The sequence below is a fragment of the Pogoniulus pusillus genome, chromosome 12, assembly GCF_015220805.1.
Source record: "Pogoniulus pusillus isolate bPogPus1 chromosome 12, bPogPus1.pri, whole genome shotgun sequence".
NCBI lineage: Eukaryota > Metazoa > Chordata > Aves > Piciformes > Lybiidae > Pogoniulus > Pogoniulus pusillus.
Window position 1 is genome coordinate 22,402,675 of NC_087275.1, and position 27,705 is coordinate 22,430,379.

General features: G+C 37.5%; 1 protein-coding gene across 18 annotated transcripts in view; it reads right to left on the reverse strand.

Moving 5' to 3' along the window:
* Window positions 1-218: 218 nt before the first annotated feature.
* Window positions 219-27,705, reverse strand: part of KDM6A (lysine demethylase 6A) — a 161,198-nt gene continuing 133,711 nt past the window's right edge. For 10 of the 18 annotated variants that reach the window (XM_064151856.1, XM_064151860.1, XM_064151862.1 and 7 more), the window contains 13 exons: window positions 21,503-21,632; window positions 19,993-20,098; window positions 19,038-19,243; window positions 16,431-16,495; window positions 16,255-16,329; window positions 14,357-14,505; window positions 13,276-13,390; window positions 11,325-11,512; window positions 9,983-10,124; window positions 4,599-4,725; window positions 3,508-3,678; window positions 3,166-3,244; window positions 219-1,151 (listed from right to left, as the gene is read on the reverse strand). In XM_064151856.1, the coding sequence (XP_064007926.1) occupies window positions 3,188-3,244; window positions 3,508-3,678; window positions 4,599-4,725; window positions 9,983-10,124; window positions 11,325-11,512; window positions 13,276-13,390; window positions 14,357-14,505; window positions 16,255-16,329; window positions 16,431-16,495; window positions 19,038-19,243; window positions 19,993-20,098; window positions 21,503-21,632 (1,531 nt within the window). In that variant the 3' untranslated portion in view covers window positions 219-1,151; window positions 3,166-3,187. The other 8 variants (XM_064151858.1, XM_064151867.1, XM_064151861.1 and 5 more) reach the window with 3 other exon arrangements.

Here is a 27,705-nt window from a genome sequence, read left to right on the forward strand (position 1 = left end):
AGACACCTCCAATCTACCATAGATGTAAAACTTAAAACAAGAAAAGTTTAGTCTCTAAATCTTTATACAGATACTTATATTTGAGGTTCTATATATATTATATATATACACAAGCACAAGAGTATATATAAAATATATATATATAATCAGATTCAAAAAAAGAACAAAACCTGGGCACTGTACATAAAATCTTTTTTTTAAAACTCAAACAATAGAAAAACTTTAAACATTAAACAATTTTAATAAAAGTTTCTGTACAATGCTAAGCAGTTTTATTTACATATAGAAAATGTAATAGGAGTAGTGTTTGAAATTACAGAACTCCTTAAAATTTCAATGGCAGGTAATCTGGAAAAAATAACAGCATTCCATTCACAAATATTTTCAAGCAATAAATATGTATTTATAAATAGTGTAAATTTACATCAAGATTAGAAACAAAAATCACAAATCTGAAGTTTATTCCTTAGTCTATGTGCAACCCATTTATCTTTGTGACTTGGCTGTTAATTGTTTTAAATTTTATTTAGGAACCAAAAGTGTAACCGTCATGGTTTCAAAACAAGACAGAAAAAACATAAAAGCAGTAAAAAAAAAAAAATTATATCACCTAACTCTTCACATTAAAAAAAAAGAGAGAGAGAGAGAGAACAAAAAAAAGAAGAAGGAGGAAAAAAAATAAAAGTTGCCCAAAGAAAGACTTAAAAGTTCTAACTACCTTACAAAGAAATGACCAGCTAAGCTAGTACTTTTTCCAAGAGAAATCCTGAAGGGGAAAAATGGATGAAACCAACTCATCAGCCCAGAAACAGAGAAATACAAAAGAGGTGGTCTTCAAGTCAGTAGTCTGTATAATGTTGCCAGTTTTGTCAGATATATACAAAACATGGAATTTTTTTTTTTTTTTGAAGTACAGCTGGATGAGCTTTATTTGTTTTGAGTTCTGGAGTAGGAGGCAGTGCTCTCTCCTGTCCAGTTGGTTGACACTCCGCACTTGGAAGGTTGCATAGACACAGCTTTCAGCCAGCAGCCTTACGGGATAGCTACAAAAATCAGTGGTGCAGAACTGGGTCACTTCCTGAATATCAGAAAAGTTTTCATTTAATGTCCATGAAAAAATGTCAAGATGAGGAGGATGGCAATGGAGGACCCTGAAAAAGAAAACATTAAATTACCTTTTCTACAAGGGTGCAAAACTCAGTTGTTCAACCGAGACCTGCACAAATTGCAACCATCAGAACTTAAAGTCACACACACTATTGTTTTCTCACTTCAGGACTCTTTCAAGTGGGTACTGGCATTTTCTCCAATTTACTCAAATGACTGCTGTGCATTAGGATTTTGCCTAGACTGCAGACTGGAGTATGCTCTGGGGGTGTCTGTGTAAATCCAATATGAGTTGCTGAAACATGTCCCATTGTGGCAGCAAATAGGTCCATGTGGGCTCAGTACAGGTCTCTCTTTAGAAACAGGGATTCTCAACCTGTTTACCAATGGTGGGTGTACATTGTGTCTCTTTAAATGTCTTACAGGCTTCAGTTTTTTTTCCCTCAGCCTATACAGTAACACAGAACCCTGAAGTTAGGATTACCTGTGGAAAAGGTCTCAGATTTTTCTGAGCTGGGAAGAGAGTTGTGGGAGGGGTTTGTTTTGGTGTTTTTTTTAAACCTCCTCCCCCCCATTTTTTTTTCCTTTGGGGTTTTTGTTGTTGTTTTTTGAATCCTAGAAGACAACACCGGAGCACCTCAGGGGTGAAGAGAAGCTAGGTGTTGTGTTCTTGTCTTCTGTCATGTTCCAAGGTCCAGAAGAGACCTCACTACTTTCCAGTATTGCACTTTGTCTCATTTTCATAAAAATGCTGAATCTTTAATGGCATTTCCTTCTCTTTTCCTGTTCATCAGTTCTGCTGTAAAGTGCATTCCCTTCAAGCTGTTCACAGGCTTTAAAGATACTTTAAATCATAAAATGGCTCCCATCTATAGAATGCTAGCATTTGCTGATCCCCATGGTTCCTCCCCAATACTCTTCCCCAAACACAGAGCCTCTCTGTTAGGCCTATTGTACCTTTACCACCTGAGATTAAATTTGTTCTCTGACCTGCAACAAACCTTAACTCTTCTCCTAGATCTGAGAGCTGTCACTATGAGGCTATGACTCTTCTCAATCGGCATGTATCCCCTTTAAAAGAACTGAATGTGCACACCGATCTCACAAGAGAACAACTGTTAATGCCCTTTAGGGCTGCAGGTAGAGCCTTTGGTGGGGATAGGGAGCTACTCAGAGGTTGAGAACCCTTGTTCTAGGGGCAATAACATCACTGCTACCTATAAAATGTTATAAACACAGACAACAAAATACCCCTTCCTCTCCTCTCCTTCCCATACAGAAACGTGCTTGCCTATTTCCACTCAATGGGATGAGGTATCTGAGAACAGGTATTTATCTATATGCTTTTCTACCACTTTGAAATTGCAGTAGTTCACAAACTATAACAATGGTGGGCTCCCAAAAGCATGAGTAGAAGTCCAACCACCTCAGGTTCTACAGGACCAATGTAAAAACACTAAATTCAGGGGACATAGTCCTGCACTCTCACTAGCCGCTACTGCTGAACCTTGAGGCCTTAACTCAACAGGTCACAACTTATCACGCAAGCATTACAGGAAATAAATTTCTAAACATACATTTTCTGCAGCACCTAGAAATCAATCAAAAGGCACAACCGTTTCTGGGCTGCTGTATTCAGTTCGACATGAAACTCTCATAACACTTAGTCCAACATTTGTTTCCTTTGACAGAAAGGCAAGGCTCATAAATAAATCCAGCATCGCTTTCATTGTGATTACAAAGAAGCCATCTTTGCCTGAAACAATGAAACCTGGGTGAAATGTTAGGACAGTTGTGCTGACAGTTCAAAGCAGGAGGCTGCCATATATAGCACAAAGCTATAATGGCAAAGAGGCTTTTTGCTTTAAATTGAAATGCAAAGGAGGCCCCAAGCCAAAAGACAGAACTGTTTGAGAGCATCCACTTGCTAAGCAGAAAGACAGTGCTGATTTGGGAGGGGATGGGGGGGAAGGGGAAGGAAGGGGTCTGAGTGCATAGGATGCTCTGCTGCTATACTGACTTCATACCACAACCAATGTATTAGAGATGCTCTTGAACCTGGTGCTAGTTTCTCCAAGCTTCACTGTCCTGATTCTTCCCATCTCCATCTGATCCAGTTATGGTCTTCAGGTGATCTCTATTGGATTTTTAAAGCCACAACTTTATGAATTGTAACATCACACTTTTCCTGAAAACTCAGTGGTTATGTTCTGCAGTAAGTTACTGTACTATTTCACATAAATTTTGACTCTTCAGCTTTTTGTCCTCTAAATATCACACACAACCCATACCTCCATTTGAATCAGAAAGTCCATGGTACTCATACAATGGAGTACCGAGACGGTCTACAGTTGCTTTACAAATAATGTATTTATGCACCCACTTATCAATTGGACTTACTAATGTAAATTGATCATAGACTTGCATCAAGTCCTCCATTTTGTACTGTTCTAGCACCACAAAATTTTCCAGGTTCGTGCTTATCTTTCGTGCACAGTCTTGGCAATGTACAACATAGGTCTTTCGAGAATTGCTCTCACTAGTGACAAAAAGCAGATCAAAGACTTCCACCTATTAGACAGGAAACAGAAAGGCAACTGTTATATTCTCATTTTTTATAAGTTAAACCACAAAAACTGTATTTTCTTCAGGATTTACAACCTTACCCTATGCATGCAAAGAACAAAAAATAGATTTATTCAGGAAGAGCTATCCTCTTAAGGCTCAGGCAGAGAACTGAAAGAGTGTAAACCCGCTGCATGATGTCTGCATGAACAGCACTAAAAGAAAGCTTTTGGTCTACACTGACAAAGCAGGATTCACAGTCTGAAATAGGGTTATTCAGTAAAGTCAGGATTTATAACAATTATACCTAATTTTCTACTTCAAAATTTGTCTTCAAAAGGTGGTCATAATTTATTTCCTAACTACTCAGTCACATGCTCATCCTGCTCAAAAACCTTGTTTGGAAGATAAATAGAAACTGAATTCCACTGAGTAGAAAGAAAATTATTTTCTCTTAAGCTTTATTACAACTACCATCTGATACTTTAAAGGAACCATTACCAGAAAATGGAATAAAAAATTCCAGAAGAAACATACATTCTGTCAAGAAAACATAAATTCTCGCTCATTTGGGGCTGCTGTTGACTTGTGAAATGAAGACCAGAACACCTTTAGAATGAATCTCAGTCGATCAAATTGTTGCAAAGGGAAGGGTAACAACTTTTAATAGTAACTGAGAATTGAAAATCGACCTAGTGAGTAACAATGCTGTGGAAGTACTGTGGAGGAGACTGCAGTAAAATACAGCCTATGTCTAGAAAAACAGCTTGATAAGCTCTTTGGAGACAGTACTTCATCACATTGATGTGTTTATAGTATAATCACAGATGCTCAGACTTAAAATTAAAATAGCAACAACTAAAGACAGGACAAGATTTAAATAAATATTACAGTAGTACCCAAGCCCAACACATATTTTTACTGACCTCACAAATGCTACAGTAATGAGCTGGCTCGTCCTTTGCTCGCCCATGCCAGACAATCTCTTTTCCTGCAGCAATTAGAGCTTCCCTCAGTGTCTGACACTGTTTGAGAGTTCTTAACAGGCAGTACCTGCAACCAAAATCAGTTGTACATTCAGTTAAATATTCAACAAGATTCAGACAGGCTTAAATTTTTTTAAAGACCATGTACCTGGAGTTTCTTCTTCCTCTGGGACTTCAGAAACAGTTTGCTAAGAAGAATAACTGGACTTAGGATTTAGAGATCAGCCCACAAGCTCATGGACCTTTGTGGAGATTTGCTTCATTTCAGTACCACCCCATGCCCTGCTACAGGCTGCACCTTCCATTTTTGACTGGCATGTTTTAAGAACAATAAACTGTGTGCTTTTCAAAAGCAATTCATGTATTTTCTTTTGAATGGGTGAATTTATCAGAAGGTTAGTTAGTTTGAAGTGCTAAGTTCAAAATAGCTGTTTACATTTTACATAAACGACCATAATCTAATCCAAAGAACTGTCTTAAGTAACACCCAACCCCCCTTCTCACTACCTCAGCACTACTTTTCAGTTATCTCAAGTCTGAAAATTCAAGTTCTGACAGGAATCACTCTACACACAGCAGAAACAAAAGTCAACAATTATCTTCTTCAGTTTAAAAGGAAAAGGAACACAGGTTAGTATTAGAAAAGAAAATCCTTTCACAGGGATTTTTTTTTGAAACATTTGTTTTATAAATTAAGAAAAGAATTGGTCAAATGGCAAATTAAAGCCAACAAGCCCCTGCTGTACTTCTGTACCAGAAAAATCAAACTAGTTTTCTGGCACTGTAAGAGCTAAACACGCTCTATTAAAAAAGCTGGCAAAATAGGTCACCAGATTTCTAAATTACAATGTTATTTTCAGTAATTTTTAGATCTCAGCTGCAGCTTTTGCAGACCTTAATTTTCTCCTACACAGGGTGGTTATGTTACATGCTCATTAGATGCAGAAGGAAGATTGAAAAAAATAAGGGGGAGAATAAACATTGGACAGAAAACAAAGTGCTCAGGAGTGGTTTCAAAACGGTTTTGACTTTATTCTTCTCCCATTTTAAAGCCTTAAATGTGTAATATATATGGTCTATATTAAAAAAATAAGTTTCTTTCATATGTTTCCAAGTAGTTAATAGAATCTTAGGCTTACTTTGAGATACTCTACCTCTTGATGTTTTACACTTAGCTGTTCACTAAAAACACATCTATGGCTTCATCAATACCCTCACTGTAAGAATAATGCAAAATAATTGAAAGCATGTTTGTATGTTAAACATCAGATTTTCATGTCCTGAACTGCAAAACAATTCAACAGCTCATTTAGCTGCAATGCCTTCAACACCTTCCAAGTTTGATGTTAATGGGACTTAGGATGGTAAGGCCAACCATGTATGACAGATCACATATTCATTCACTTTAATGCTGGGCTAACGTGCTTCTGACAAGCTCGGTCACTTGTGTACAGCTTTCTTTTATGCAATCCAGACAGTTTCAAATGAACTTAAAAAGCTACCAAATCTTCTCTTCTGCTGTTATATGCAAGAGTCTTTGCTTAGGCCAAAGAGCAACTGGAAGCACATCTGCACATCTTCCACCATTGTTCTCCACTCTTAACTTCCAAAGAATTTTCAAAGTGTTGTTTTCAAAGAGTTTCTAGTGTTATGGTAATGAAAAAAGAATTGCCCAAAATATAACCCACATACAACAGTACTGCACTGTTTGCCAAATTTGCAACCAAAGCTGAAAATAATAACTGGATGTTGAATTCCCCCTCCTTGGATAAAATCCCTATCCTTAGCAATGACACCCGAGAACATAAACATTAACTATCATGTGCTACCAAAGAATGGCAGAAAGCATATGAACTATCACTTTTAAAAAGCACAACAATTTCCACAAGTTTGGCTAGTCTAAAGCAAGCCCAAAAGGTGTCTATGAGTCAAAATGTGTAAGTTAAATGGTGTCAGCTTTGAGCACTCTAGGCCTGCTTTTATTCCTGTACAGCGAGAATTCAGCTGAAAGAAAATCTAGACCATGTATCTCTTTCAAATTCTTTACAAGTGACATAAAGAGAATGAATAAATCATGCTCAGTCAAATTAAAACATTTAAGAGTAGACTTTAAAATGGGCATCATCCCAGTCCATTCTAGAAAGGCACTGAAAAACCGGTTTGAATATTTAGATATCCAGTGTAACTTTTACACATGCAAAACTGACCTCCTAACTTTCAGTAATGTACCTCCTCTACTGATACCGAAATGTCTTTTACCTGGCTTCATGCTTTTGTGCAAAATCACATCTGTCATGTCATGTTCTTTTATGCTTCTAAAACTATTTTTGTAGAAGAACTTAGTATTTCGGTTACTTTGGAATTAATTTTTTAAACTTTTATTATTATGTTCCCACCACCTCTAAAATTCTCTTCCTGAGATGCAGCTGTAAAAGTTTTCTAGCTTCCATCTAACAGATCTGCAGTTAATTTTTCTTTTTTTTTGGTGAGGGTTGTGCTGTCTCACACAAGTTCTAAATGTCTCTGTTCCTGCTCATGAGTCTCCTGTTAATAATAGAACTTAAAACCTCATGGGGAGCTTCAAGTTTTGCACTTTGTTTTTTTATAGGAATACAGATCATAGAATCAACCAGGTTGGAAGAGACCGCCAAGATCATCCAGTCCAACCTATCACCCAGCCCTAATAAAAAACCCCAGGACCATAATTACAGAACCAAATCTCTTGCTGCTACAGGATATCTGAGGAAAAAAATTATCCACAGGATATATGGGGAAAAACAACCTAAAGATGTTATGCTTCAGATTTTGTTCAAAAGCAGTCTCCTTCTATTATTTTTTCCTTGTTGCTTTATTTCTTTTTCCTTATTAATATAGTCTCCAGTATGCTTAACATTTAGTTTATTGTCTCTGAGCAGTTACACTCATATAATCCAGTAAGACATAACTGCAGTTACATTTCCAATTGGAATTACAAGCTACGGTTAATTTCTTTCCCCAAACCTATTCTTTTGTACTATTCCGATATTTAAGAAGCCCCAGAAACTGAAGTTGAATTATGTGAACATTTCACGTGTCTTCAAATTTGGAACAAAGTGGCAGCTGTGACACTGGTTTTTGTTTTGTTGCTTTTTTTTTCCTGATGACAAACAAGAAGTCAGTTATTCAAGATGAAACTCAACCAGCTGCAACACAAGTCATTTTTTGTCAAGTGTTTGTATACAGATGCATACACACACACATATACATCAATGCACAAATATCTATATATTCTACACAATAAATCCAGGAGCAGTGGGCAGTAGCTACTTTGCCAGCTGGTGCTTTTTTTGTTGCAGATGAGCAGTCCATAGGAAAACTAGACAATTGTTTTCCTATTTAAGGGAGATTCGTGAAGGTTTCTGTAGTTCCAGTATGCTTACAAAGCCAAGGCCAGATACTAGACTGCTATTTTGGTGACACCTGCTTCTAGTAACAGTTATGCCATAGCTACACAAGTGACAACAATGAAGAGTTATCTCAGGTTGCTACTACTAGATCTCACGAATTACAGCTCATCATAGATCTTCTTCCTCTCTGCATATATAGCATGAAATCTGGGAGTTGTCTGACAACTAATTCGGAAGAATGGCTTAATTGAAGTAAGTTCCAGTAGACTGAGAAAAGAAACTGTATGAAAGACTAAAGTTTGCATCTGCTCCTCAGCATCTTTATTTGTAGTATACACCTAAAATTCAGGTAACTCCTGTCAGCCGAGAAGGATGCTATTCAGTCATGTTTTCCTCATTTTAAACCTAAAGCATGGCAAAAAAAAAAAACCCAAACTTGTGCAAATGTAAAGTACATCTGCCAAAACCCTGAAATCCTGTTTTGCCAGAAGTATTCCAGAACTGCTTTACAACAGATGCCTGCTGGGCTTGTGAAGATATATAAAGATAATTGTGAAATAAGTTCGTGAGTTTGGCTTTTTTCTTCTTTTTTTCAAATGGACTTTTTGGCCTCCTCCCTCTCACATCCTACTTCTTTTCCCTCTTATCTCTCATTTCTAAATTATTTGGTTTCTCTCTCTTTTATGACAGCTAGCATCCTGAGTATGAGCGCTAAATAGATTAAGAAGGGGAAGGGTTGTCAAGCCTTCAGCAAAGATTCTTTAGCTACCAGTTAGATATCTTTAGCTACCAGTTACTAGATTTTAAGACAGTGTTCACACACAAATGCTATTCAAAACTTAATAATGACTACAAATCTTCCTGTCTTCAACTTCCAACGTTATTCATCCTTACAAAGTTAGCATTTCACCAACTTCACTATTCTGCAACAGATATTCAAGCCTAAATTACATTTCTACTGTGAAAAGGAGTCTCACTCAGAAGTCATCAATACATTCTAGCGGAGAGAAAAAAGGTAGCAAGCACTTTTCTTTGCCTTTTTTCCCCCACAAATTAACACATCCATGTTTTTAAAGGTTTATTTAAAGGCAAATTACTATGCTTGTGCATCCAGTGTGTTAAGATGGCTACAAAACACTTGAGCTAGGAGCTCCTTTGGTAGGCTTAAGCAAAAAAAAAGAGTGCTATTCTCCTGGTGAGCAATTTGGCCATTCTTTCCCTCACTTTCTTTAGGACAAACCTATGACATGCTGAGAAGACTATTCATTCTTGACCCTAGCTATAACGGTGTTGCAAAGTGATTTAAATTAGCTTGAAGCTGCACTCTTCAGAAAAAAAACTACTGGAGATGGCTCTGAGCCTGGACTATTTCTGAAAGTTGGAACATGAGCATAATAAATGTCACTAAGCTCAATTATCATTTTACACATCAATTAGTTCATTGTTCAGAAGAAAGAGCAAAGAGAAGGAGGCTTTGAAATTCCTCCTTGTCTTTATTTTAAACATTTATACTGGATCTTCAAATGACAGTGTGTGAGCAATCAGTAGAGGTGCTAGAAAAACAAAATTAACCTTACTGTAGAAGTGAAGAAACATTCTAACTCTACTATTTGAGTTGATGACATGATGACCTCACTGTTATTTCTTACAGATGTACTCTGAAAACCTTTTATCATCTAAGGCAAATGTTTCTGTAAACTCCTGTATTAAGCCTACAGCACTTAAAAAATAATTAGATCATCTCAAAGCTATGCCACAATAAGTACCATGTAATAAACATAGGGATATCTATACAGATTCTTTGAGAAATAAATTACAAATGATTTTGGCTTATTTCTCAGAAATGGAAGTCTTACAAGGGATTACTTACAAATCAGCTGTTGTTTTATGCTTGAAGAGGAAAAGAGTAAAGTAAATGGTCAAATAAATAAAACTTACTTTATCATTTCAAAAAGCTTTGGATCTGAGACCTTGATATTTCGAGCCATGTTCCATGAAAGATGAACCATAGGTACTATGGACTTTACACTCTGAAGTTTATTCCACTCGTACCGTTCCACTGCCAATTTATACTGACAGGCTACAAAAAAAAAACCAGAATCACAGCAGAAATTAGTCAAGTTAAGAAATTAGTATCAACTGGAGCCAAAATAATTTCATTATAATAAAAATGTATACCTTTTCAGAGCAAGATTAAACTTCATTCATTCCAACTACAACTGAATTCTATAAAGTCTATTTTTAAAAGGGTATTTATGCTACAAACATGCACAACACCACAACAGCAACTATCTGTGAAGTTATTGACAAGTGCTTAATTCCTGTGCTCTGAACAAGGGTAGTATTTTAAAATGGGTTACTTAATGAATTTTCAAGTATTTCATACTTAGGAAAAAAAATACCTGGATCTGAAATGCCTGCATCTCAATCTATTCACTCTTTATCATCATTTTACAATGCTATGGCCTATAATGTGTCTTGAAAAGGAAAAGGCAACTTAAGAAATTTGTTGCAATGAGTCAGACTTTCATTAAGCAGCCTACTCACCCTGTCCTTCTTAAAAGATGTTTTACAAAATTTACTTGGACTGCACAAGAGAGCTCTGTGTCAGTCAGTCAGTCACAGACTCTTGGAGATAACACTACTTATTGCAACATAATGAAATACCTTAAATTATCTAAGAAAATGGGTGAGTTTGTAAGTACATTCTCTCTGCTTTACAGAATCTCATTTTCACTGTTATAAATTCCTTCTTTCTTTCATCTAAACCCTTCCAAGACCTTGGTTCAAAACTAAAGACATCTAGAAGAGTAGGTCTGGAAAACCTGATACTCCTTTATGACCAGAATTTTAGAACTGTTCCTGTTTCCTGATGCTTTCAACAAAGAGCAATTAAGTATTTGTTGTCCTGAAAAAGCTAGATTCTACAAGCTCATATGCAAGCTATGGTGCAGTCTTCTGGGCAGAACCAAGTTTGGGAGAAAAAGTTAAGAGAATGTTTAAGAGTTAATATAAACATTTTATCCTGATGGTGTTTGCTACACAACAGTAATATTTTATGAGTCCACTAAACACTTGAGTGCAAAGACTGAATTCTTGTTGCTTTCACTTCCTCGTATCAGTGGAATTATTTAAAGCTTCAAGTTTTAAAATACAGTACATTTGATTTTTTTTAAGCTTACTGAAGCATAGTAAACTGGTAAGAATGGCAGGCCCTGCAGCATATGTATTATCACATTGCCTAATCTTGCAGTTCAGCACAGGCACTATTCCACCATACCTGTAAGAGGGCCAACATTCCACGCAATGTTGTTGCACCAACCAATAGCCTGAACCCAATGAACAGTGCCAGCGTTTATCCACACCAAATCTCCTGGTCTTTGAATGAACCTATAAACTGGGACATTAGCTTCATACAAATCTTCCAAGTTTGGCCACCAGGATCCCATTAGGAAATTCATATTATTCCTGAAACAACAGGAAAACCAAATTCTTCAGCATTTACCAGCAGACATATTAGTGGCTGATAATTCATGAAATTACCTGTAAAAACTGATCACCATGATAAATGCTTTCTGCATCTAATCAGTGACCCATGAGGACTTGTTGAAAGGCCAAGTGCCATCTGCAAAATTTCTGGTCCTAAATCCACAGTTCACATCCTGAAATATATTAAAACACCTAACCACCTAATTGCCCATGTGAAGTCGGCTTATGGCATCCAGTTACCATTTACTTTCCTTTGTTTCCCAGTATTTCATTAATGCTGAGTGAGGCAGAGAAACCCTTGGTCAGATCTAGTGTGCCACTGGTGCCAGACACTGCTTTTTTAACCAGGGATTGATTTCACATACAGACCAGGTCTTGAGCATGCTTTTCGTTTTGAACAACACCAAACGTTTTCTCACGCTGTCACTGTATACAAGTGAAGCTTGTCCACACAACAAGCAACCTGTTGGCACCATCTCAACTATGATCCACAGGGCTATGCTGTGTTCAGCCAATAAATGTCAGCTCTTCTGAGAAGCATGAGGAAACACCTCCATGTGTTTCCATGTGCATGAACTCTTCCACAAGAATCGCTGTTTTAATACTGCATCATAAGAGATCACTCAACAAGTCACAGTTTCCAAAGACAATTCAGCACCTCTGTCAGACACCCGAGACATTTTATGAAGCTACAAGATCTTAGTTCCTCTGACACACTGAGCAGCACAGCTTTTTGGGAGTAAAAGGCATGTTATCAACACAGAAACTGCAATTGCATCAGCAGTTGGATGGCAATAATGCAAGTTAATTTCTGTTCAAGGTGGACGAAGTGAGAACAGGTGTCAGTAGATAAGGAGAAAACGCAGATTACAGAGACAGTGAGATGAATTTGCAAAGTTCTGGAAAATGGTCAGCGTGCCTCAAATTTTCCAGCAAGCTACAAATGTGTAAATGTATGCAAAGCAGACCATGATGCCTCCTTGGGTCTCAGTAAACTAAGATCTCTCTCTAGATACAGGGAAAAAAAAATCTAATTGCCTAAACCCCAGTGACTACTTGCTTTTGTACAACTTGTACAATGATCATAACAAGGAATAACAGTGTGTATCACCAGGAAGATACATTACTCCATGACTACTAAAAAACCCAACACAAAAGCCCAACCCTTTCATTCTAAAATGTGTTTTGTGCCTCTACTGCAGTAGCCCTAGAAACCACTACAAAAGCATCCCTATTTGCTAATAGGGAGAGGCTGGCTTTAACATGCCTGGAAGAGTGTCTAGATAAACAGCAATGGATTTTCTAATGTGAAAATGGAACTACTACAGAAACTAGATCGATGCCACATAACACACACTGGCAGCAGACAGCCTATGCTTATACTAAACTTCTGACACTCCTCAATGCGGTATACATTTGAATTTTGAAACCAGATGAGCACTTGCTACTATAAATCTCTTACTTCTCACATTCCTCTCGTTGCAGTGTTCAAAAGACCTATGAGGATTAATTGTTGAAAGAAAACCTATCGCAGCTATTCATGTTCCTATGCATTGTACAAATGTCACACTTTGTAGGAATTCCAAATTTTGCACTTGACTTATTTTAATACACTTCTCTGATTACGTGGAAAACCTGTAAAATAATGCCCTCTTACAACACTCTCAGTAATTTCTCCTCTTAGGCATCAGAAAGGCACAGAAATTTGGATAAAAACAGAAAAAATGAACACTCTTGCTTACTTTTCACAGAAGTCATTCATGACACCCCAATAGCTTTCAGGGACAACAAACCATTCACAGTCACCTGGACCAATATTTATATTGACTGAACAAAAGTTGTTATTTTCTTGATGACCTGAAATGTAGAGAAACATGAACACACTTTTATGTAAGGTTGCTCTAGCAAAACAACACTTGGAAAATGCAAGAATTACCAAACCTCAGTACATTACAGTTTAAATATTTGTACATATTTTTATATGACACACACACAGTGGTTACGTGTGTAGGAATCACTATTAAGCTACCTGTGATGAGAATTCTGCTTGTTAGTTTGTGGAAAATGAAAAGCTGGAGCTACAAATCTTGTAAATCTGGTCAGTACTTCAGCAATTCCCTTTTTGTAGAAATAAATGCTTCAGGATGCTAAAGCTTAGATTTTGTGTATTATGGTAGCTCTTGACAGTCACAGTCAGGAGCCAACCCTCATGACTTGAGGCACCAAATAGACAAGTGGTAAGAAAACCTGTCCCATAGAGCTTTCAAAATCAATGTAGAAATGCCAGCATTTTATCTTCTTTTGACAGCTGGAAAACTGAGACATAATCCCCAATGAAATTTTCTGAAGTTGTACTTCAGACAAAAACAGACCCAGAAATTTAGTCCAGATCCCTCAAGCCTCAATCCAGTGCCCTAACACAGCATTATTCATTATGGAGAGTTGGGTCCTGTCTTTGCACAATAAGGATCTGATTAAAGTAAAAGCACACGGACTTCTATGATTGCACAAGAGCTGCTTTGGAAGCCTACAGAAACTTTCATGGCATGTAAAATACAAATACTGTCCAAATATATAAACCTATTCTCTTTTCCACCTTGAAGACTCCAGCATTGTGTGCAAGACATTAGCACTGCAGAAACCCCCAAACTTCCACTGTGAGGTAATTCAGGTGATTGTACATGAAGAGCTAAACAAGAAGTCAGATACATGGGTATGTACAATTTTATCATGCTGCAGGATATGGAAAAAATCTGCAGTGGAGTTTAATCAGTACCACAGTACTGGAACCCATATCTTTTCATGCAGAGAGAAGATACTCACCTGGTGTTCTGCTTCCTGGAACCTTCATGTACAACTGCACTGTGTTCATGCCCAGGATGGTATGACCAACATGGCTTAGAAGATTTCCTGCTGATACCACACGTACAAAAGCAGGAAGTTTTGTCAGTTCATGAAGTTGCAACTTCCACCTGCAGCAAAACAGCAAATTGACAAACTGTGAGTCCCCACAACTCTTAGAGAGTTTGGGAAATATAAACATTTTCAAAAAATTGTTAGCATAAGAGCAGACAACTACTGCTGTTCTATTTGTCATCTCTTCAGAGGGAAGCTGAGACAATGCAATACCCTTACTTGATAGTTAACAGTTATTTAAATGACAATCTCATTTAAATGTGAGCTAAAAGCCAGGGTGACTGGACTCACTTCTGCAGTTAGCCAGTTGCTGTTACAATGCCAGAAAAATTCTACTTGCCATGTATACCTTGATGTACATCTCTTCTGAGTGAAAGCAGAGCTGTGCTCTCCCCACACCCTAAGCCAGTCAGTCAAAAACTGCTCCATGCTTTCAAAGAGCCAAAGGAGATGATGCTACAACCTATGTTGGGAAGGCTGTCTAAGGATATTCTAGCCTGTGCACACAGCTGCTGTGACCAGGAACAATGTTAACAACATGCACATGCTCTGGAAATTAATAAATGCATTAAGAAAAAGACAGATAATCAAACACAAAAATCCTAGAACCTACGTGTGGAGTTCTGTAACATCTACCAGGTATCTGTGCTATTCTCTTCGATTTTGAAGTATTTCTCAATACAATAACAAATATAAGGAGGAGAAAGATAGTTCTGCAGCAAAAGCTGGACTGCAATAGAAGATCTGACATCTACCTAGGGCCCTACGAGACCTATTCAAAGCATCAAAATTCAGCTCCCTGTGAGCCTCAGGTTAGTTATGCTTAGATTAACTTACAGTCTCTCTCCTAATGGTTCGCTAAGAATGATAATTTGTTAGCAACATTTTTTAGTTACAGATGGAATTTTCTTTAGAGAAAAATAATCACTGGTATTTAATCTCTCCTATCAATCTCTAATCACATACATATATATACATCTAGATCTTTCAGTGACCATACCACAGATGATCTCAGTATCTTAAGTGAGCCCTATTCCCCAGTTTCAAACACCAAAGTAATTTTTTTCTGCTCCAGAGATTGAAGTAGATCAGAATGTTTGTACCACAGCTGGCAGAACAGACAGCCTAGATACGGGAGATCTTCTATGGACTGACTAGAGACTGGATCAGAAATAAATATTGCTAGACAATAAAACTATGCTTTCAGAGTATTTGGAACATTTCCTGATGTTTTCCTGCTCTAACTGCTTCTACTTCGACACGGATATGTAGGCTAAAGAATACCCAATTATCGTGGTTCATCTATAGGCATGCATTGGTATGGTCTTTACTACTTATTTCAGAGAAGCAAGAGCTATGAAGAAGTGGAAACAGAAAGTATGACGGTAGGAACAAAAGGAAACAAAAATCCAGGTAAATAAAAAGACCTTTAATCTCAAAATTGCTGGGCAAAGACTGAAAACTTGGTATTGCCAATCATAACTGAAGTTGTAAGCAAACAATTTAAAGCCTCAGAATGAAGCATAGGGAATGTATCAGAAGTAGGACTAGAAAGAGTACATTCTGACAGATGTTTAAGCTCATTTCTGGAAAGAAAAGCTTGAAAAGAGATTTTACTGTGTGAAGGTCTCATAACAACATTTTAAAGACCAAAAGTAACAATTTCACAGTGGGAAAGGGGTATGCAAGTAGAACCAGGTTTATCAACAGACTGCCTGATGTCTGAGAAGAACGCACTGGTTTTCCAGAAGGAATATCCCACTGCAGAACACCACTGTGAGCAGGACGAGCTGTAATCAACTTACTTTTTGTCATCTGACAGGTCAATGTTGGTCCCAAACTTGATTGTTTTAAAAGGTCCTCTTCTCCTCCTCCCAGAGCTGTGAACATAAAAAATATTACCATGAATGTACAAAACTATATATAAAAAAAAACCCACATAAAGCCATTTACAGAATTATCACAGCCATATCACACTTACTTATCAGAAGATGTCGATTCATTATCTGAGTGGTCCTTGTGGTGACTCTTCTTCTCATTTTCCTCCTATAATATCCAATTATGGAAATGTTTTTGAATATATTTATGCATATAAATAAAAATCTCTCTGTATAAAGTCATAACCTGTTCACAGAGATAAGTCATTTTGTTTCAAGACAGTGGTACAATCTTTAAAATATCTGTATGTAGGCTGTCAATATTACTGGTAGGAAAATGATTTTTAAGAAGTTGTTAGTCAACAGCCATTGCAAAACATCCTTTGTGAACACAAATTCAGTGCAACTCAGGCCATGTATACATTTCTGTTAGCCCGCATTACAGCTGCAAATGAGTATGTTAGTTGATTCCTTGTGCAGGTGAACTGTTAACTTCAGATTAGAACATTCACTTTCCTTCAAAGTCAGTATCCCAATATGAAATTAGGATGACTAATATTTAGAAAATTAATTTTGTAAAATCCATTGTATAAAATCTTTTGAATTTTTCATAGCTATATGCTATTTTAGCACTGCAGTAGCTAGGGCAATGACTAGTGGGGAAAAATCTAACCAATATTAAATGATGCAATTTGAAGTTTTTTAGCACAGTGTGCTCCAAATCCTGTTTTGAAAGTCTTCATTTTTGGCAAGTGTATGGACATAGAAGGGAAAAGAATAAGACAAAAAGGAGGAAAGAACTGCCTGGAGGCTACCCAAAGCTCTCTAGCTTTGAATGGGATTGTTGTTAAATCTCAAAGTGCCCTGCGTACCTGGGAAAGTCTTATTCATCCTATGAATGAAGGACAGAGAAACAAAAAGGAACCTAGTGATGATGGATTTATCAAATACTGCAAGACATGTTAGAAAAGCAATATAATAGCTGTTAGAGGAATAAAAAAAAGAAGGAAAAAAGACCACTGAGGGCAAGCCAAAAACATTGTGTCTGTAGAACGAAGAGACAAAGCTTTCATTTGAATGCTGTGATAAGTCACCTAAGGACAGGTCAAAGCAGCTTTAGGCAAAGCACACATGCAGACTTTCTGGTTTTCAAGGGAAAAATGAAAACCATTGTTCTGAAAATTATTTTATATGCTGTATTTTTACCATAAAATTTTAACAGGGGAGGGGGGAAATCAGAAAATTTTGCAGTTCAGTTCTTGGTGTAAATCCAAAGCTGAGGCTTTCCTGCTGGCAAGATGGTATGTGATCAGTTACACATGCTCTTTAACATGTATATATATAACGTTCTCCAGAGGCTAGGGGATGATGTACAAGAATCCAATGGTGGTGCAACGGTCCAAGAGGCATCAGAAAACTTCAGTCAACAGCCTACTTAAATTTACTACCAGTGCAGAAGAAGAAACATTCCATTTATGTCCCAAGCTTTTGATTACTTCAGTGCACTTGACTTAGCAGTGATATTCCTGTTCCTTTTCCTCATCCTGTGTCAAGTCTTTTTCAAAACATTATGAATAATTTCTCTTATCTTCTCTTCAGCTTGTGTTTCTAATCCTTTCCTCTAACCCACAAAGTTTAAATTTAGAATTTTTCTTTCCTTTCTTCTGAAACCACTGTGTAATGACAGTGAAAACTGCAATGGTCAATTCCCTAATTAGTGTTTCCTTTATTTTCTGACCAAGTATGTATTTTTTTGCCTTAGATCCACCTTAGCCTGATCGTTTTCCAGCACCAGATAACATAAGCCTCTGAGGAGAGTCCACAGCTAAAGGATTTCAAACATTTCACTCTGTCACATATGTCTAACAACTTCTGAACTAACTAGGAACTGCTATGCTTGGAACTCGAAATAAACAAGTATGAGTGCAAACTTCCAAGAATTCACTCCAAATTAATTCAGTGAAGCATGGAGAACAAAGAAGTCTGATTTCTAAAAGGTGTGTGAAATTGGAAGAGATACAAGTTTAAAAAAATACAGCGAGTTTATTCACAGAAGGTCAGGGGCTGGAAAGGACCTTGAAAGATCATCCAGTCCAACCCTCCTGCCAGAGTAGGATCACCTAGACCAGATCACACAGGAACGCATCCAGGTGGGTCTTGACTATCTCCAGAGATGGAGACTGCACAACTCCTCTGGGCAACCTGTTCCAGTGTCACCTTCACAGTGAAGAAATTCTTCCTCATGTTTCCATGGAAATTCCTACACCTCAGCTTCCAGCCATTGTCCCTTGTACTGTCATTGGGAATCACTGAGCAGAGCCTGGCTCCATCCTCTTGGCACTCATCCTTTATGTATTTATAAACATGAATGAGGTCACCCCTCAGTCTCCTCTCTGCTTTTCCTCTTCCTCTTCACTGAATATAAATTTTGACATTATTATATGAAAGCTTAAGTTAACAAGGTTTTAAAGGCTATAACACCTAGTAATTTTATATTAATTTCCACATTAAGCATTTTGGAGGAGCATTCATATACTATTTGATCCTCTATTTGGAATGGATTATGTGAATTTTACCTGTGCTCTTCATGCTAATGGAAATGTCTCCTTCTCCTTAATAGTTTCCATTTGTTTTCAACACCCATTAATACCTGGTTCCAGAGCTAGTATAAAGTTTGTAAACTGTAACTTAAATAGTAACAATGGACTTACCCTTAAAGACTCCTGGAATGAGGAAGCCTGGTACTGTGCATATTTAGCAATTGTTGTATGAGATCTACTGCTTTCACAACGCCAGATTTTCTTTGTTCCAGTGGGGTCCCAGTTTTCATCTGCTGGCTGCAGTAGCTGTGTCCTTACTTCTACTATATGTTCATTATTTGCTTCTACCAATGTCTTAGTAGAGAAGAGTCCCAGATCTAATACGTATGAATAAAATTAATAAATAGATGTTAAAATATAATAAAAGCTTTCAAGAAAATGAATACTTTAAGCTATCTAAAGGTTTAAACTAAAGCATTTTTTCCCTTTTGCCTTCTTAAGACAATTCACCTATAGGTTAATAATTAACACTCATAATTAATACTGTGAAAGCTTTTCTGCACACAACAGTACAAGCTTTGGAAATACTTGGCAGCTACCACAGAGACCACGTTCCAAGAAATATTTTACATGCCTTGAGTAAACAAATCTGCAAACAGTATTTACACCTATTACCAATGAAGTAATTTTCAGGCCAGAGTTTTATGAATGCGCTTCCATCACACAGCGTATTTTGTATCAGCAATGACAGTACTGCTAATCAGAGTTCGAAACGCTGTACACAGCTTACAGATCATCAAATCTAAGGACAAAGCTGGGTAGCCAGAGTTTTCACAGGAAAACAGCTTATCTGGAAGCTTCTATATCCACAATTCACATTTGCTCTGCGCTCAACAAAATCTGCTGGATTTTGGTTTTGTTTTGAGATGATGAAGATTAGAAACAGTAGTGAGCTGAGTAATCACCCTGATTACTGGGAATACCTGACTACTTTGAATACAGGAGCAACATAGCATTACAGAAATAAAATACCCACTTTGAAGAACTGAGACATTTTAAAAAACACAGGGTTGGGTTACTTTTTTTCCCCCCCAAAGTAACAGAAACACATCTAAAATAAACTCACCTAATTTAAGCGCTCCAGCAAGGCCACGTATTACAGTAACAGGGTTGTTCGGATTTGTACAAAATTGATGTAAAGGTGGGAAGAAAGCATCTCGTTTATTTTCCAACTGTAAAATTGAAATGGAATATTACTTGTCAGGTTAATTTAGACTCCTTATTTGTAAAACAAGAAAGAATAATAATTCAAAACAAGAGAAACAGCAGAAAGAAGACGTGGATTTTCTCCATGCATTTCCCTGTACTGTGGGGCTTGAACAGCTACATTAAACAATCTTTGCCCTGTTTAAAGCTTGAAATTAATTTGTTACAGCAATTTATTTCTTGGCATGAATTATTCCCCATGTTGCTTCAGCTTTCACAACTTGAGTTTCCTACAGTTTATTTCTTTATCTGGCAATAGCTTTCTATATTCCCTGAATCTACACAACTCTCTGAAGAGCAAAATTGTATACAAGTCTTTCTTCCCAGAAGTCAAAAAAGCCAAGAAGCAAGCCAAGTCAAAAAATACAAGAAACAGACTACATAAGAAGACTACTCTTACTGTGTATCTCACCTTAAGCAGAAAGGCTGATTTAATTTTCTTATGTCTTTTGTGCACCTATGACCCAAATTTTATGCTACAGTCTCCCCATTTTTTTAAATGTATTTAATTATTTTTTTGTTAAACTGTTGCAGATCTTTTAAAATGGTAAGACATCTCTTCCAGTAAACACAACACAATATAGAGTTCCCAAATACTGGGACTCACACTGGCATATATATACAGTATGCTGAAGCTTGGTAACTTAAACTAGCTATGATAGACTTCCAAGGTAGATTAATTTAGATTCAACACCTGAAGAACAGCTGGAAGCACTACTGTTTCCTGCACGCTTCCAACTTACTTTAGCTCTCAGGAGGACTGCATGTGTACTATCAAACCAACTACATGGTTGCTAAATTCAGCTAATTTAAGCTAACTTGAGGTTTTCACACTGGCTGTATGGACATACTGTAATTTATTCTTGCATTACTAAGGAAATTAGTTCATACTTTTCATAAAGTCATGATGAAACTTTCTTTTCAGAATAAAAGAAACTACTATTCTCCTAAAACTTGCCTTTTCCTAATGACATTTTGTTCTTGCTGTCTCCTCAACTTTCATTATTTCTTTCCTGTATTTTGAAGCAGACTGTTAGGAAAGCTTAGTTTAAGTATTTGCTCATTTATACCTAAACTGCCACTTGCAAAATATGTACATACATATTTGAAATATTGTGCCAATATTTGGAGCGTTAAAAATTTAAAAACTAAACAGATTTTGAAGCTGTTTTTCCTGCCTTTTTACTAAGACTCTTACTTTACAAGTACTTTAAGAGTCAAACTGTGTCTCATTTTTCCAGCATATACACTAGTTCTGAACAGAGTTTAGCTATGAACAGTCCATCTTTAAACTAATCACGTTATGTAATTCAGATATCCAAACAATTGCAAAAGCCAGTCAATGTGCTTCTACCATTAGATTTACTTACATAAATACTAGGTGTAGGTGGATTCAGCTTGTCCTTTGGCAAGGGAGGGTATGGTGGAGGCGGTGGTCGTGGAGGTGGGCATTTATCCAATAGAATACTACTGTTAGATAAGCCATTTTTACCCAGATTCCTAAAAGGAAAGAAGAGCTGCCTCTGTCAATACTTGATAAATAAAATAAATACATATTGCTGTAATCTCTTCTACAAAATAACGATGTAAAAGGAGAAACTCTAATTCAAGATGTAAATAAAGCTCATATATGCTAATCAAGAATTCTCAGTGTATAATTTGATGTCATTCAAAATAATTTCCACTTTGCCTGCCAAATCTGCAACATCCAAATTATTACTTAAAAATACAACCATTTAAAATATAATATGACTCATTTGACCACATTTAACTGAGAAAGCAGTTTTCAACTGGAAATAGAGAGGAACCTTGTTAGGTTGGCACTGGCTGGTGGATGATCAATTCACATCAGTGGAGATAACACAGTCCAGTAATGATGTGCACAGTACTGTAGCAGAGCACAGTCTGAAAATGACAAGTGCCTCAGCCAAAATAACTGCTGAACCACAAAAACTAACTACACCTACACTAACTGTGAGCTGAACCACCACCTATCCCTCTTCTCTGGTTCACACATTTTCAATCCAGAAGGAGACACTCTTGCTTAATTTGTTTGAGCAACAGCAAAAACGACTTAAGGTGAACACGTTGCTGTGTCAACACCTGTAAGTGTACTTGAGTGAAAACCTTGCTTGTTGTCTCTGCAGCCTTTCTCTGGAGATTTCCAATGGGGAAAAGCTACTTTACATGTGTTAACTTTTCTTATAATAAAAAAAAAAAAAGAGAGAGAGAATCTGCTTTCTGAGCTTATTCTGCATTTAATTCCCAGGCACTAGCACCAGTATTTTTTAACAAAACCATCCCTTCAATTTTTGTTTAAATTTACTTATCTACTCCAAAAATCTTACAACTACTCTCTATTAACAACTTCTTCCAACCTCACTTGATTCACTAGCTGTTGTTATCACCTCTCAACACCTCAGGGAACAGGATGCTTCTAATGCATAATTTAGTCATGTATCTTTATAAAAGTCAACAGTTACAAAAAACTTGTTCTAGGACCAAGAGCCATCAGCAGAAAACACAGCTGACCTCAGTTAGATGACATTCCCAGCAATAGAGCTTGTCCCTGAACCAGACAAACTGTGATACTGGCACTGAGAAACATTACAGAGCTGCATCCAGGCACAGGAGAGCACCTGTTCAAATTAAGCTACCGCAAACTACAAATAAGAGGGACCTGGGGCCTCAGATCAGACGAATGTCATAACAAACATTTTCAAGGAAATAAGCAAACATTTCACAACCCCCCCCCCCCCGCTGCAACAAAGACGAGCATCCTGAGAAACTGGTGCTCACCATGACAAACAAGTCAGTCACTCAGTTCAGAACTTACGCCAGCTTTCTAACTCAAACACTCTCCTCTGACAGAAGATCAGAGCAATACAGGCAGGGACGTATTTAACAACTGTCTCCAAAGCAGGCCTGTCAAAACACCATACACACCCTTACTTCCTCCCTCTTACGTGACTCTAGTGCCAGAATAGATTGCATCTTCAAAGGAACTGAAAGAGCAGCATGGAAGCTTTGCTCAGGCATCATCCAACTTGGCAAAATCACTGACCATTGCTTCCTGTGTGATGTAGTTCTTGCAAAGGCCCTATTCACACCACCACCAAAAACACAGAACAAAGCAAAACTGCAACAATATAAAACCACTATCACTCAAAGAACTACTATGAGCCATGGCTGCATGAATCTGAAATTCAGGCCACCTTTATACCAAGTGAAACTGTAATCTGATCAGCAGGTATTAGAAGTAGCTATAATCTTTGCATTAGCAAGCTGAAAGATAAAACTAAAAGCAAAGGTATGGTATTGAAAGTCAAAGATGACACTGACAAAACACAGATTGCATTGATTAAATAGTTCTCAGTTCCTGAGGCAGGGAGGATAAGAAACTGAGTCTGAAGAAAAAGGGATGTTGTTCATAACTAGCATGACTTTACTGTAGTCACAGGCTCAGTAAAGCTACGGCACATGGGGTCTTCATGGAGGGGGGACTTCAGAGAAAGGAGAAATTCCTGTGTGCTTAGAGAAACTGCAGGTGTGAAAGAAGCAAAGGAGACAGGAAAGAAAGATGACGGTGGAGAGGAAAAGATCACAGGAACAGAGACCTCTCATAAATCCAGCACTTGAAGCTGATGCTACCACACGTATGCCACAGCTTCCTATTCAGTTACAACAACCCTGTGTGGAAATGCCAAGGGACAAAAGGGGCCAAAGAAAAGCAAAGCTGAGATAGAAAAACGCTTGCAGTGGCACAGGAAACAGATGGGTAGAATATTTTAAATTGCCCTTAACAGACCAGTTCACTTGATCATATTTTGTTTTAAATTATGAATGAGAATAATTTACTATTGACAATACAAGAGACCCACTAAAGAATAATGCTGCAATCCATAGTGTGCAGAACACAGCAACAGGAATTATTAAAAGCACCTCTGAAGTATGAAAAATATTTGCTACTGAGATCTGGAACGAAGCAGTCAGTGAATATCCATTGCTGGCTTCTCCACCTCTGTAAACGCAGAATTCTGGCCAGTGCAAGGAACATGAAAGACCCTTCCTGATCACAGCAACCATGAGGAAAGCCTCAGACATCTGTTTCACAACTGTTTTTTTGTGAGAGGATCTCATGCTCGTGGCAATACCAAAGGAAAAAAAAAGCCCTGAAGCCTAGTTGCGGCCCTGAAAAGAAACTGGATGCTCAAGCAGTCACCTGCCACACTATGATGGAGGACTGGAAAGAAGGACAGGCTTCATTCTTAAACTGACTTTCTAGAGGGAACTAGTCTTCTCACAGACCGTGCATGCACAACACCCTGGATTCCCAGAGCAGGAGGAGGAGGCAGAAGCAGCATTAAATCTCACAAAGGACAGGAGTGCACAGTGCCACGTAACGCTGTCCTGAGCCAGAGCTCCAGCTTCCAGTCCACTCAGACATTCTGAGTGGGTAAAATCAACAACTCGTGCAACTGCTTAATCAAGAGGACTAAACTCAAACTGCCATGGCTATGAGTGACACCAACCATTACAGATAAAACATGTGCCTGGATTTCATCTAATTGAACGATCTCTTGACTAATCACCAGAGTCATTAAAACACCCTTCCCCCCAATTCTACATCTTTCTAGAATACATTCACATGTTAAAAAACAGTTTACAGCCTTCAGCCTTATAGAAGAACTTCCCTGCTGGATGCACAAAACTGCAGTTAACCAGAGGCAGAGGTGTGACCCAGTTAGCTGCACAACAGTCCTCTTCATTATATAGCACTCATTCTTTCTGTGCATTTGGCAAACCCTGACATGAATTCACGATACCAAGGGATTTCCTGAAATTGGAGACTGATTGTTTAGCCCAAGATGATGCATTCACCAACCTAGAAAACTTCTTCCCTCAACTTTCTGCTGTACAGACAACCCAGAGCCATCAGAGCCCTACTTCTCTATAAAAAAATAAAACAATACTAAATGTGATCCCAAGGCAATATTAGTGAAACAGTTACATGAAACTGATCAAGTAGTTGTCATACACTTCACAGGTACTCTATTGATTGCATCATCTTAGCTGACTAAAAAAAGATACCATTCAAGGTTAAAGCCAACTTCACTACACATCTGTATTAATTTTAACTCTATTTATTATATAAACTCTCATCTAGGTGAGCATTAAAGTTAACATGATAAAACTTATTTCCTGAGAACAAAGAATCATTTACCATTATTTAATATTCTCTACATTTAATCAAATCAATCACCTCAAAAGTGTTATTTAACTCAAGTCTAAAATCAGACTGAAAAGACTATGACTCTTTCTCAGAAAGCAGCTAAAGACCTCTGGAACTTTTTCTGTTTCCCAAGAATTGTATCAAAAAAACCTTCCAACGTATGACTGATAATCAGTTCTCTGGCCTGCTCTTTCAGAGCTCATGGATGTATGTTATTTTGTCTTCTGGCCTTAAAATGCCAAATTTCTCCTTGATTATTATGAAACCAGAAAGTGTGCTATGATGTGAACATTCTAGCTGTCTTTTTCCCAAGCACAGAACAAAAATATTTACTGAGTTCTTTTGCCTGTATTGACTATTTTAATAGATCTGTGCAGTCATTAAGTGTTAGTATTTTGTCTCTTTCTTCTTTCTCATTCTTGCTGTAGTTTCTGAAACTTAATTTCTGAGTTTTCTAGAACTCTCAGCTTCAGTACTTTTAAAAACATTTGTCCTTTTTGTTTGCAGCTGGGGGATTGAGATATTTTTGATTACAATGAAAAGTTCCTAAACAATTTCCAGTTATCTACACATTTGCATTTTCAGTGACCTTCACGGGCCAAAACAGAATTAAGTTACAAGCAGTTGCACTTACTTAATCAGTTATTTTTGCTGTGAATCAGTCTAAGTGAATTATCATTTAATGATTAGCTGCATGAGAATGAAGTTGTACTGCTCCAGAGATTTCAGTTATCCTGCAGAACAAAATGAATACCCTTCTCTTCCCCAAACAAAAATCACATTTACCCTGAATATAAGGAACTGTGAATTATGAGGCAGTCTACCTCAAATCTGTAAGAATTAATTAATTTACAAAGGAGAAGGACCAAAACATGTTTAAAATGTGCTTGCAGAAATAATCAGTTGAAGAACTGAGATGCACAGTACTGTCCAGGGAGGTGGTGGAGTCACCGTCCCTGGAGGTGTTCAAGAAAAGACTGGATGAGGCACTTAGTGCCATGGTCTAGTTGACTGGGCAGGGCTGGGTGCTAGGTTGGACTGTCTGAGCTTGGAGGTCTCTCCCAACCTGGCTGATTGTATGAATAGGGTCAATACATCTTTGTGACTTAACTAGCAGACACAATTGCTTTTGTATTGCAAGTTACAACAAAAGCACAGAATAATGTTTGTCTCCCATCACCTTAGTAAGAAGATGGTTACTCACAACGCCTAACTTGGGCTCTCAAAGGTTAGCATCTCCCCAAGGTGATTCTATAGGCAAGAGAGAGTTGAGCTCTCAAAGTAGAATATAAAGAAATGAAGATTACATTATGCTCAAATACAAGTAATGCCAGATAATTATACAACCCATTTATCACGCAATTCTGTACCCCAGCCTTTCTCAACCAGGTTCTAGCTGGCAATACTCCCAGAGACATTTTTTTTTAATCTGCACAAAATTCTACAATACAATTGTGGATTTTCTCATTATGCAAATATATTTCTAATAATTTTAAAAATCTGTTCTGGTTTTGACCTCAATAATAAAGGCTGGCAGTGAATTTCATAGGTTAATTATACGCTGTGCAAGAAGTAATGTTCCTTTTTTTTCTTTTCTTAATGACTTCTACATTTTTCCCTATTTCATTTGCTAATCACTTTGTTCCTGGGCTACAAGACAAACAGAATTGCATTAATGACTTATGTAAGGATAGCATTGTAATGAAAGGTACCAAACACTGGTGTTTGTTTTTTATGCTTGTCTTCCCCCTAAACTAGAAATCTTTCCTTTGAGTTTTTTACTTCCAGATAATTTTGCCTCCCATCTGTAGACTGCTCTATTTGTCTTTTGAGACAAAGCACAACCTACTATAAGAAAGGTTTAGCTTGTTTCAAATTCTATTTTACACTTTTGCCATGGTGAAGTTGACTTGCCAGAAATAATGTGCCTTTAGAGCAAGTGCACAATTCTGCCTTCAAGCCAAAAATGTCCTTTACTTACAAAGAAACCTCCCAATAAAACACGAATTGCTTTTGTCAGTTTTGTTTTTAAGTACAAGACACAAAGTTAATCCAGTTCCTCTCTCCACAAAGTACTTCCACTCAAACAGATTTAGGCTCTTTGCCTCTCCTCTGCGGTTTCCAAATCAAGTGTATCACTTATTGACTTCACAAAGCAGGTTTAATTGCCAAGGAGCAGCACCTTCAGAAAAAAAAAGCCCTTTTATTTCTGCTCCATGCTTCAACACAGAGCTCACTGAACAACAAGATATCCCTGCCCCCTTTAGCCTGCCTTGGTTTCCTCACTTCTTCTCATGAAGCTCATTTCCTGCTGACCAGTTAAACAGATCCTTTTCCAGA